The 13,136-nt window shown below is 46.4% G+C and overlaps 1 protein-coding gene across 2 annotated transcripts in view; it reads left to right on the top strand.

Moving 5' to 3' along the window:
* Window positions 1-13,136, top strand: part of HMOX2 (heme oxygenase 2) — a 233,491-nt gene that overhangs the window by 102,404 nt on the left and 117,951 nt on the right. For both annotated transcript variants that reach the window (XM_078662904.1, XM_078662903.1), the window contains exon 3: window positions 11,415-11,532. In XM_078662904.1, the coding sequence (XP_078519030.1) occupies window positions 11,415-11,532 (118 nt within the window). The remainder of the gene's footprint in view (window positions 1-11,414; window positions 11,533-13,136) is intronic.

Genomic DNA, 13,136 nt, shown 5'->3' with positions numbered 1-13,136 from the left:
AACTTCTGAAGCACCTTGTGCTGGGCTGGAACTTAAAAAAATATATATATTGTGGGCAATACCGATTCTTACTGTGGATTTTGAGTCAGCCCATTTTTATGACCATTGGTTGATTTTCCTGTCAGTCTCATTTGCTTGTTGCCTATTTATTTGCTTCCCTTTCTGTTGTGTTCGTTCCTCCCCTGGAGCATAGCTTCTTTACTATCCTTTTGGTTGGATGATGTATATCCTTCCAGAACTCCACATCAGGGAACTACTTTTTTTCTTTTCCTTCAAGAACTCCACGGGAGTGTGTGTTTTCTTGCTTTCTCCGCCATATGCTGCTTCCCGCTCACATTCTCACGCCCCCTACACTCGCTGTGTTGCTCCCTCTCCCCCAGATCATATTTAGCACTTCCTGTCCTAACTCATTCTTGCAGCTTTTTTTACGCACCCAGCTCCTGCGTTGCTCCCCTAAAACTTCTTCACTGCTTTTGCTGCTTGCCAGCATTTTCATTTTACCCCACGCCCCCACAGACCCCCTTCCCGCCCACCCCCCTGTTTCACCCCAACCCAGTTGCCTTTTTAATTTACTACTGGGTCACTGCTTAAAACAAAAATACACTTTAGTGCACTTTTTTATTAATTATTTTACTTTAAAACATTTTTTTTAATTACCATTCCAGGATGGGTGTCAGCAGTGGCATATATAAGCACTGGTGAAACCGTAGCATCATGCCACGCGTATATTCATCAGCGCACATTTTGCCATTGCAGTGTCTCCTTGGCAAACAATTCTTTATTCTTTTTTTCAACAAAAACGGCTAAGAGCATCAACAAAACCAACAGTTTTGGTAAGCCATTGAAAGGCGAGTCCTAATGGCTTTACCAATGCTTGTCTCCATTGTTGTGCCTCAGCACCTCTGGGAACACCAACTGACATAAACTCTTCCTTTTTAGAAACGCCCATTGAGCCGGGGGACATTTAATGAATTAACTGGAACAGCTGCCAAGGTGGTCCCTGGCAATGCATTGTAGCTTTGCCGTGCGGCTCCTTCAAACATAGAGGAGCTGTACGGCAAGGTTACGTTTTTGTTTATAGTTTCCAAACAGAACCCCAAAGTGGGATTCTGTTTTAAAAATAAAAAAATTGCCTTCCTTGCGATGGCAGTTCTCTCCCCTGACTGGGAGGGGAGGGGGCATTTTGCAGTTTTTACTGCTCCTTACTGCCAGGGTTTTCCTGGCAGTGACAAGCGGTGAAAACTTACTGTTCGCTCATCTAAATTAGTTGGGTGGACCTATAGGTCAACCTCCTATGGCCCGTACTCTGTCAGCTAATACTCAAATTGGGCACAACTCTCCAGTACCCGACTGTCGCACTGCAATTGAGGAAATCATTCCTTCGTGTAATACTCTCCAAAGTTACATCATCTTTATCTGCTTTTCCATATTAATCCAATCTTTTAAGTCATGCTTCGTATTTCATATTTCATCACAACGGAGACAGCATGTTTGCGCTTTGAATATTTTATTCATCATTTTCAAGTGCCAGGCGTTGCCTATCCAGGCTTTGACGACGGCATGTGAAGTCAAACATGTTTTAAACAGTGGTTTTGTAACACAGCACATTCCCAATGCATTTCGAATTTTTATAATTCTTCGTCAGGGGTTAACTGCAAGTAAAAATAAACAAACAATTAAGCTAGCTACTCGACCATTGTACTGGTGTATAAACACAGAATCTTTACTCTAAACTATACCCTCATCCAAAAGAAACTGAAAACAATAACATACTATCCCTGAGACTTCCCTTCGTGTTTGAAACTGAAAGCAATAAACTATTATCCCTAAGACTTAAACCACCCTTCGTGCTCATAACCTTCACAACTCTCAGCCTATGCAATGAATCACATCTCCCTCCCAATTAGACAGTTTCCGTGAGACTACGAGCCTCCCTTCTCCTTCATTTACCTTATCTGCGCCGCAAACTGTAGCATGGTCTCATGTTGCTTCCTCATAACAGAAACTCGAGTGGTGTTTCCCTCACGCTCTTGCCGTTATATAAACAGAAAAACTGTCGCACCTATAAACCATCATGCTGTGTTTCACTTCAGCCCCTCCCTTTCTCTAGTGTGTGCCATAACAGAAAACTACATCTCCCATACTGCCCTATTCCATAGTCAAAAGTGTGTGCTCAATCAATGGTGACCTACACCCCTTACATTTCTACAGTGATGTAAACCAAACATATTACAACGATAAATACAAATGCTACTTCAAAAAAGGAAAAAGAAACACATTTGGTGTAAACAAAATATTCGGCGAAAATGTTCAAGCATCATAGTTCAACTGTCTCTTCATTCCAATATGGGTTTTATCAGTCATTGTAATTGAAACAATCCACTTTAGGTGTTATTTTCTCCGTCTCCGTGATGATGAATCCTTCGAAAGTTAAACTTTAAACCTTGGGGTGCAAGCTCTGAGGCGATAATATTGCAAAGCAAAAAGGTCATAGTTGAGCGGCTGCACTTCTTCCCTTAAATTCATTTCTCTCGTAATCTACTTATTCAGTGAAGTGCGTGCGAACAGCAGCTGTGGAGCGCCTCGTCACAGCTCAGTTACCAACTAATACTCAAATTGGGCACAACTCCCCAGTACCCGACTGTCGCACTGCAATTGAGGAAATCATTCCTTCGTGTAATACTCTCCAAAGTTACATCATCTTTATCTGCTTTTCCATATTAATCCAATCTTTTAAGTCATGCTTCGTATTTCATATTTCATCACAACGGAGACAGCATGTTTGCGCTTTGAAAATTTTATTCATCAGAGATGTGATTCATTGCATAGGCTGAGAGTTGTGAAGGTTATGAGCACGAAGGGTGGTTTAAGTCTTAGGGATAATACTTTATTGCTTTCAGTTTCAAACACGAAGGGAAGTCTCAGGGATAGTATGTTATTGTTTTCAGTTTCTTTTGCATGAGGGTATAGTTTAGAGTAAATATTCTGTGTTTATACACCAGTACAATGGTCGAGTAGCTAGCTTAATTGTTTGTTTATTTTTACTTGCAGTTAACCCCTGACGAAGAATTATAAAAATTCGAAATGCATTGGGAATGTGCTGTGTTACAAAACCACTGTTTAAAACATGTTTGACTTCACATGCCGTCGTCAAAGCCTGGATAGGCAACGCCTGGCACTTGAAAATGATGGATAAAATATTCAAAGCGCAAACATGCTGTCTCTGTTGTGATGAAATATGAAATACGAAGCATGACTTAAAAGATTGGATTAATATGGAAAAGCAGATATAGATGATGTAACTTTGGAGAGTATTACACGAAGGAATGATTTCCTCAATTGCATTGCGACAGTCGGGTACTGGAGAGTTGTGCCCAATTTGAGTATTAGTTGGTAACTGAGCTGTGACGAGGCGCTCCACAGCTGCTGTTCGCACGCACTTCACTGAATAAGTAGATTACGAGAGAAATGAATTTAAGGGAAGGAGTGCAGCCGCTCAACTATGACCTTTTTGCCGTACTCTGTCAGGCCATCAGAGGGGTTTAACTGTGGGAGAGACAGAGTGGTGTTCAGCGTCGTTATACCAAAGTTCTGCACGCTTTTAAATCTAGAGGGTGTACTATTATTTTGGTGGAAAGGGTACGCCGTTGCAGTACCATTTCCACCAACACATAAATCTGATCTTTTATTACAACCGAGTGCACACCACTTTTCTTTATTTCCTCACTCATTTGTATCGTCTCTTTCTCATTCCTACATAAATACAACCAACTGGTGACCAACAGAGCATTCACAGATGTACGACCTTACCGAGCAACAGATCCTTCACCTATGTCTTTCTAGAGGCAATTTCCGGCATCACCATAAGCTACAACACTATCTTCATTTGCCTGATTGAACTCGAGCCCTTACTACAAACTCAGGGGCCTCAAGTTCTCTTAACTCATCTCTGAACCTACACATTCAGGTGTGCACACCTAGAGTGCATCCTTCTTCCACCAGAACTCACTGCAACAAGAGGAAAACCGCTGTTCGAGGCGTATGAGCTGTAGATCATATGCGTTGGCATAGATCGCCATCTGGTGTTGGGTCTGGATATTTGAACTTGGTTTTTCTTTGAAGAAGTCTTTCCAGTCACGAGGTAGGTGACTCCTCCTTTCGGTGATAGTGCGTATGGGCATCGACTCCATCCCCAGATTGTTTTTTTCCACCATCGGGTTTGGATGTGGATTGCTGTGCTCCAGTTCGGTTTTCGTTCTCGAACCCCTTCAACGCGCACTCCTCTACCCTCAAAGGTATTGTCTTTCGATCACGGTTTCCCATTTGACGCGTATTGTATAAACCAAGAAAACCTTCACTCAGGAGCTTCGAGGCAGGCCGTCTGGTCTACACGTGCGGCCAACGCCAGCAGTCGATGGAACGGACTCCATTTAAGCTATGTCCCGGGTGTCGTGCTAAATTTCCAGGCACTGACTTGCATGAGGTCTCCAACCTCTGCTTATCCCCGGAACACAACGAACAGGACTGTGAAGCTTGTCAATCGTTCCAACCGAAGAAGACCATTCGTGATCGTCGAGCTCGATGCAACGAGGTAGCGGCTCAATACCAGACATCTTCGCCAAAGATTCAGATTTCCACTGTCCAGCTGCAGAAGCCGAGGACGAAGAACTGGTCTCCGTGTCTGAAGCTGACTCCGACATTGAAGAAGAACTGAACTTCACTCCGGTTCAACGTACAGTGAGTACAGATCCCCATGTGCACACTCAACCGAAATCTAAGGCTTCGGTATCACCTTTGCCCTCAGGCTCGGGTCGGCACCGAGAAAAAGGTTCAGATGCCCCGACCTCCAATCCAGCTATGAAACATAAAGACAAGCCTTCCGGCTCAAGCTATAGCTGGCAGCATTCCGGTTCCGAACAAACACCTTCGGCACCGAAACATAAGACTAAACATTTTTCCACTCTCCACACCGCTGGCACCAAAGACACCTTCGACACCGAAGGCCTCGCAGCCAACATCCTCCAAACCTAAAGCTTCAGAGCCGAAACCTTCCAAATCTAAAGCTTTACAGCTGAATCATCCAGACCAAAAGTTTTGGAACCAAAATTCTCGATATATGAAGGCTCAGAGCTGAGATCCTCTGCGTCGAAAAGTTCAGAACAAAACCTGCCACTCCGAAAACTTTAGAGCCCAAACCGGCTAAAACCAAGCACTCGGATTCAAAACATTTGACGCCCAAAGACTCCCAGCCCAAATCTTCGACGCCGAAATCAACTCCTAAAGGAAAGATGCTCCATCCAAAGAGTCTCTCTCCGAGGACCCACCTTTGGATCCAAAACAAAAGAGACTAAGTATTGATCCTAAAAATAGACACCTCCTGGCCACTCTTCCTAAAAAACGGAAGCTGCATCTCTCAGAGGATTGCTCTATACATCTAAAGAACAAGCATTGAAAATGCAATAGGTCTCACCTTTGAATAAGTTAAAGCCATTTGCTTTGCTAATGGTATTGTATAGCAAAGCAAATGGCTTTAACTTAATCAAAGGAGAGACCTATTGCATTTTCAATGTTTGTTTTTAATAGAGCTAAACATGTTTTACAAAGCTACCAAGGGCACTGCGCCCTGCGATGCATAACAACATCCTGCCTGAATGAACCCTTCTTTACGTTGTTAGGTGACACCGGGAGCATGTGGAAACTATCAGTTGTTAGACAAACCTCACATCCGGCGTGGACAAGTTTCATTTCAGCCAGCCACAACTTTTCTGTTTACTTTCAGTTTCAATTTCTCACAGCTGGTTCTGTGACATAGCTACCTCGGCTAAAGAAGCGGACAACAAGCTGGACTGCTCCATCTGCTCTAACCTGTTCTCAGTCCCCGCCACCATCCCGTGCGGACACACCTTCTGCATGGGCTGTCTCGACAAACATTGGAGCACCGGCGTCAGGGAGTACAAGTGCCCCGTGTGCTGCGCTGGGTACAAGAGGAAACCCAGGCTGAACAAGAACACTACCATCGCCAAACTCGTGGTGAGGCAGCAGCCCAAGAGGGGCAACAGAGAGCCTTGGTGCCCAGACTGGGCGGGAGAGCGGGCAGAGCCTGTGTGACTGACCTGCGGCTATTCCTACTGCATCACGCACCTCGCCCACACCGCAAAGGGGCTCACGTTCTGCTGAGTCCGCTCGGGCGGAGGTGCTTTGGCCGTGCCGAGAGCATGACCGGCCTCTGGAGCTGTACTGTCCGGTCCACGGAAAGCCAGTCTGCGCCTCATGTACGGAGCAGCAACAGGCAGACTGAAAGCCGGTGCCCTTGCAGGCGCTGCTGCAGTCAGTGCTGGTGAGTGACCGCTGCTAAACAAGCCACCTCTCCGCCCAAAGAACGAGATTCAGGCTGCAACGATAAATTGGATTGTAGTGCGAGGTGTTAATAATTGCGTTTTACCAATATTCTTCTCACTCACAAATAGACTCGAGCAATTAGTTATATGTGCAACTTTAGAGTCAAACGCAAGCAAAGAGAAAGCACAGTAAACTTTCCAATAGAGCCAACTTCTGGATGAATGGTGCTTTCTGTATTTGGCATTGTCTGGTGAGGGCGGGGAGTATGAATGTTTATAATTCCATGGAATCGGATAGCCCTGACCACCTAGTTTATACAACCGCTTGCCATTGCCTTGTCCTCCCCGTGACCGCCATGCGCCTCTGAGTCCCTCCTCACTGGTGCCTAGTGGGTGAATATCTGCTTAGGGATCGCCCTCCTCAGTCGATCTCCAAGCAGGAATCCACTAAAGAGGAATACCATTGGAAAGGGAAGATTCTCCCCTTTCCAACAATACCCCTCCTGACTTTCTACGTGCTCAGGGGGTTGAGCTAGCTCCCTGAGCATGTAGAAAGCGAAACTGAAATGATCCTCTCGGCTCATTTCAGTTTCGGTTTCACTTAAATGACATCGGCGCATCGTGTACTGGTATTAACCATGGACAAATGTAAGTAATTCAGGCAGTATATAGATTATTCTATTTGCAACTCCTTGTACTTGGGACTACCGGCTGCACTCGTGGCTAGAGTACAGCTCGTGGAGAATGGCGCTGCCATACGGCTGTTCACATATAGCCTAGCAAAAACAAGAGTTGATGGACAGAATGCAGAACAATGTCATACATTCACCCCAGTACAGAGATCTGGGCCTAAATCCATCGTTTTTTTGCTCACCACACCACCCCAGTTCAGACATGGCCATATGCAAATCAGCCTTGACCCTGTGCCTCATGGGAACAGTCCAGCCCGAACTGCCAAGCCATGTCTTCCCTGGACCGGAATCAAGCATCCTAGGACCGGTTTCGGGCTATCAGCCGTCTTCAGCCAGGATAGCTTGACTCCAGTGGCGTCGAGAGCACGGGAATCACGTCTGAGCATAACTGTCCCACTCGGGGTAACAAATGCAAATACAACGGTTGATGGACAGAATGCAGAACAATGTCACCCCGAGTGGGAAGGGTATGCTCAGCCGTGAGTTTTGTGCTCTCCACGCCACTGGAGTCAAGCTATCCTGGCTGAAGACGGCTGATAGCCAGAAACCGGTCCTAGGATGCTTGATTCCGGTCCAGGGAAGACATGGCTTGGCAGTTCGTGCTGGACTGTTCCCATGTGGCACAGGTTCATGGCTGTAGGAGAGTAGGGTCTGCTTTCCTATGGTCACCCCAATTTTTGCTTTTTGCTTCACTGGTTTTCGACTTAATGTGGCTGTGGGCCTGCTAATCAGACCCACCGCCTGCTGTTCTCTCTCTAAATTCAACACCATGTACTTTAGGTACATCACAATTTCGGTATTGGATCACCTTATGAGCCCCTGTACAGTGTACTGTAGGTACCCAGGGCATAGGTGCATCCAAGGCCTACCAGGGGCTGCAGCATACCTCTTGCCACCCCTGGCTGGCCCTCCAAACTGACACAACTGGCTGATCACTCAGCTGGGGCAAGGTCGTGTAATCACCCCTTACTTAGATATAGTATACCTATATCTAAACCTGGACACATATATACCTATAAGTCACTCCTATGGCAGGCCTTAACAATCCTGGAGGCAGAGTGCTTGGTTTTATGTGGGATGGTGCTCTAGCATGAGCTGAGCCTGTCTGCAGCTTTCGGAACCATGTCCTTATAGCTGTTCTGGGATACTGCCATACCATATACTCTTAAGTGCATTATAATTCTCGCGGTTATTGCTAATTTTGGTTTGGCTTTATCAAAACATGTCGTGTAAGGTGTCATACGCTTTGAAATACTACCCCCTCGCCAGTTCTGGCGACAGGGGTAGCATTCCACCCTTCTAGAGGGGTAAGACATGTGGGTAACAGTAAACGCGGTTAAAACTGACCAGAGCCTCAGCATCACAAAATGGATGCTGCTGCCACAGACACGAGTCTGGCCTCCTGCTGCTGACCGAAACTCCGGCAGGGGAGGCCTGGACAAATGGTGTCCTGTCACAGGGAGGTGTTACACCACCCCAGACAGGAGATAGTGGATTGAGGCAGGCAGGGCGAGTGAAACTAGACACTGACTGGGGCACACAAGGGTCCTCATGCATAGCCCAGTTCAAACCGGTCCTGGGGCACTCCAGCCCCAGCTCTGGCGCGAAACTGGACAAAGGGAAAGGGGTGTAACCACCCCCTTCCTGGGTCTCACCCATAGAAGGGACCTAGCAGGTAATCCAGCCCCTTGATTTGGAATAAAGGTAGGAGCTGTGTCCATAGACTTTAGATTATCCTGACTGAAACTTTGATACAGAACTCTGGACCCTTCGACATCCCACTCGACGTGGAAGACTGAAGAATCTCCCTTGTGGTCAAGGAGTGACCACCCTGTGCAAACAGGCACCATCCAGCGCCCAACGGTTTGCTTTGTTGCAGCTCCCGCCGGAGCTCGAGCGACAGAGATCGACAAGAACCGTATTCCCAGACATCCAACAGCCCGATCCACAGCAAAGCTGAGACCCGTGGAGGCGACTTGAGACGTGGGACCGGCCATCTTGAAAAGACTGCGAAGTGCTGACAGTGCAGCTCCCGAGGCACCCTCGAAGCTGTGCATTGGGGACTGAGAAGCCCCAGCCCGAGCAGCTTGTGCGCCGAAGATCACCCCTCCACACTCACCGAGTGCTGCGTGTGGCCCTTTTGCATTTTCCTGCTCGACGCGTCTGTCCGGTCACTTGCCCGTTGGCTAGTGGCCTCTACGACGACGAAACTACGAATTTACTCTGATGGTCTCGTTGCTCCAGACTGGCCCTCGCTCCCCTGAAAAGGAGCAGCATCTCTGACCTTGCTGGTCCGAGTAAGAAGCGATCTTCAGATCCTGCGTGGGTTGCCTTTGCCAAGGCCTGTTGACTCCGATCTTGAAGCCGACACCGCCGACAGCGAGAGCCTTCGTGGGACAGCTCGTGATCCAATCCTGGTCATCGTCGATGCCCCCGAGTCCATGTGGCAGCGGAGACAAGCTTCCCGACAACCACCTGATTGCGCCCGACATCGCCTGGTTCCTTCCTGGTTCCATCCTGGTCACTGGCTAGTGACCCAGACTCTGTCCCCTCTGCTTTCAGGTACTCTACATCTTCGATCCACCCTTGGATCCACCCGGACTTTTCTCTCCTGGCCGCCTGCAGCATCTTCATCTCCAGGCTCCATAGAACTCCACGACGAAACCCGACACACTTTGGCACCTATGCACCTGCTTCCTGTGGGTGAGGTAACGATCAAACACCGGTGCTCTTGTAGTGGTTTACACCTCTAGTGTCCTAGTTTAAAGTGGCTAAGTTCTAGTCCAGTCGGAAGACTTCCAAAACAGTAACATTGTAACTTTTACGCACCATTGACTTTGCATTGGTGCATGTTTGTGCTTTTAGCGCTGCACCCGAATCCCGCGGGCTACTCCCGTCCTAACTACTGTTAGTCCAGTGTAGTCCCAGCGATTCCCAAGACCCTAGGCTTTACCATTGTTCGAGAAGTGGTTCTTATACCACTTACTTAGTAACTGGTTTAAGTGGCCACCGGGCCTACCCATAACTGTGCAACTTTTGTATCTTTACCTGTGCTTTTGTTTAAACGCTTGTGCCTCTGTCCTCATAAAGAGTACAGAGGATTATTCTAGTAATAAAAACATATATTTTTATAATATATAACTTGTGTGGTGTCCTTTCATTTGGTATTAAAAGGATTGCATATGGTAAAACAGCTGGCTTCACATGCCCTCTTGAGTTAAGCCTAAGACTGCTTAGTCCATGCTACCACTAGGATAGCTTGTCTATAAGGTTGACTTACAACCACCACCATAAGGGTTGTTTGGACTGATACAAGGTGCTCACTAGAATAGTGAACATCATACATCAGGCCAACTTCTCACAATGGCTGATTTGCATATGTCTGAACTGGAGTGGTGTGGTGATCAAAAAAACGATGGATTTAGGCCCAGATCTCTGTACTAGGGTGAATGTAGGACATTGTTCTGCATTATGTCCATCAACTGTTGTTTTTGCATTTGTCACCCCGAGTGGGAAGGGTGTGCTCAGACGTGAGTCCCATGCTCTCCACGCCACTGGAGTCAAGCTATCCTGGCTGAAGACAGCTGATATCCAGAAACCGGTCCTAGGATGCTTGATTTCGGTCCAGGGGAGACATGGCTTGGCAGTTCGTGCTGGACTGTTCCCATGTGGCACAGGGTCAAGGCTGATTTGCAATTGGCCATGTCTGAACTGGGGTGGTGTGGTGAGCAAAAAAACGATGGATTTAGGCCCAGATCTCTGTACTGGGGTGAATGTATGACATTGTTCTGCATTCTGTCCATCAACTGTTGTTTTCACATATACCCTAGCACCATTCATTTAGAACCGACATTGGAACCATCTTAATTTCAGTGTGCATATGTCACAAAGCTTTAGCAAGGTCGACTTGTCATTAAATCACATTTTAGGTTTTACAGATCTCTGATCAGGGGAATAATTTTTTTTTTAACCTCGCCACAAAAGCTTGGATTTGGCTCTGTTGAACATCCGTAATGATTCCCAGTACTTCACTTTCAGAAAAAAAAGTTACAACGAGACTCTTTAATTAGGATTTTGTTTCTGGCCGTGCAAGGTTGCCCTGACTAGGTGTTGGTTGTACTTTATAACTTCACCAATCATTCATTCTTATCTTCATGTGTATATATTCTTTGGCCTGGAAGGGAAAGTAATGTTTTGATTTTGTATCGCATCGACTAAACCAGCACCTCGAACATTGATTTGATTTGAGCTAAGACCATTTGCAGTCAGTCAGTAAGTACCCTGTGTAGAAGGGGAAATTCTAAGTAGAAAACATCTCTTAAAACGATGTGAACATAGGTCCAATGTGCTGCAGACGTTCATCTCGTGCTTCTTTTCTCTTTAGCCCCACTGACCTATCCGAACTGCTGAAGGAAGGGACCAAGGACGTCCACGAGAGAGCCGAGAACACACAATTTGTCAAAGATTTCCTAAAAGGACGTATCAAGAAGGAACTCTTCAAGGTGTGGGTCATTGTTCATTAGTATTATTTCACAACCTGGGGAACAAATGCATTAAGCAGTCTCATTTATGTTCATAGATGTTTTCTTTTCTCCTTACATTTTGTCGCAGAGATCAGTTAGTATACGTAACAGCCAAGACCTCTCCCAAAACCAATCTCCTCCCCAACATGTCCGAAAATTGAAGCACAGGTTGATGTATTTTATACATGACTTACTGCACATTGTTTCTTAAGCCAGGCAAATTCATCAATAATATTTTAGCGCTTTCATTCTTTCAGATTAGGAATGGAAGTGGTGTTGCAGAGAAATCGATGCTAGCACCTTTAATAGCAAAACTGCACATAAACGAAAGCAAGGAATATTCAGCAGGTTTCTACAGGTGATGTATCTAATGTGGTATTATTGTTAGAGTAAAAGGGTGATAATGAAGAAACAGCACTTTATCAAGATTATCCACGGCAGGCATCTGACCTACCATGAAAGCAGTTACTACTAGAAGTGTAGCTAATGCTACAGAGGTGGAGATGTACGAACAGTCATCAATTGCTCACAGAAGAATAATGTTCTACATGGTGGCGCGGGACAGTATTCCAAATCTGGCAAAGGGAGTAGGGTAGCTGATAGCAATGGCTCAGAATATGTTATGAAGGCCATTGGTGATTGGTAATGTATTTCTGAGAGAGGCTACCAGCTGCAGATTCCTGACCTTTTATCTGTTCCCCAGACTGCATCTGGAATCTTTTCAGCCGTACCTCTGCACTTTGCGGCTCTGCACTGATGATGATCCGCTCTGGAAATGACATGCAGGGCCTATATAGGTGCCACTCGCACATGCTGACATCAGTTACTTTCTTTCCGCGCCACCAGACATGGATCCGGAGCTACCTCTTGTCCTGTGCCAAGACTCTAATCCTATAGAAGGAACTACAGTGACATGTAGAAATGCCGCCAGTTGGTTTCCCACCTGCGAAATTCATTGGCCGTCTGGACAAACTCAGCTGCTGACGGTTAGTGGACCATGAATGGAAGTTTCATCTGGAGAAGGCACAGAGTGTGTTCCATAAATGGAGAGGAACTTGGCATGATCTTTTCGCACCTGACGAAAAAGTGTTATGTTAACACTTTTGTGTATTGGACTTCACAAGAAGGTTTTTTTTCCAGAAGCTCATTCTGCCTAGAGTGGAGTTTGAGACTCCTCTATCCCTCCTTCCCACTGCCTCTTCTGCCCGGAGTTCTGAAGTCCATTAGGAATAACTGAACTCAAGTTATACTAGTGGCACCGGATTGGGCCAAGAGTGTGGTACACCTGGGCATGAGCATTTGCCCTTCGATCAAGCTGCCACTTAGACAGGGTGTTTTGTCCCAGCAGCAGGGCACTGTGCTCTGAGTCTGTGCAGTTTGTGTCCACATCAATCAGTCAGCATTTGTATAGCGCAACAATATCACCCCTAAGGGGCATCTGGGTGCTGAGGGTGCCAAGTCTTGAGTTTCTTTCTGAAGTCCGCCAAGGAGGGTACTGTTCAGAGGTGGAGCGGCAGGTCATTCGAGGTCTTGGTAGCGATATAGGAGAAGTAGACATGGCTGCGACGGATGTGGGGTGTGCA

Source organism: Lissotriton helveticus, chromosome 10 (assembly GCF_964261635.1).
Source record: "Lissotriton helveticus chromosome 10, aLisHel1.1, whole genome shotgun sequence".
In the NCBI taxonomy this organism is placed as follows: Eukaryota; Metazoa; Chordata; class Amphibia; order Caudata; family Salamandridae; genus Lissotriton; species Lissotriton helveticus.
Note: the sequence above shows the minus strand (reverse complement) of the source record. Positions and strands in the feature narration are given on the sequence as shown.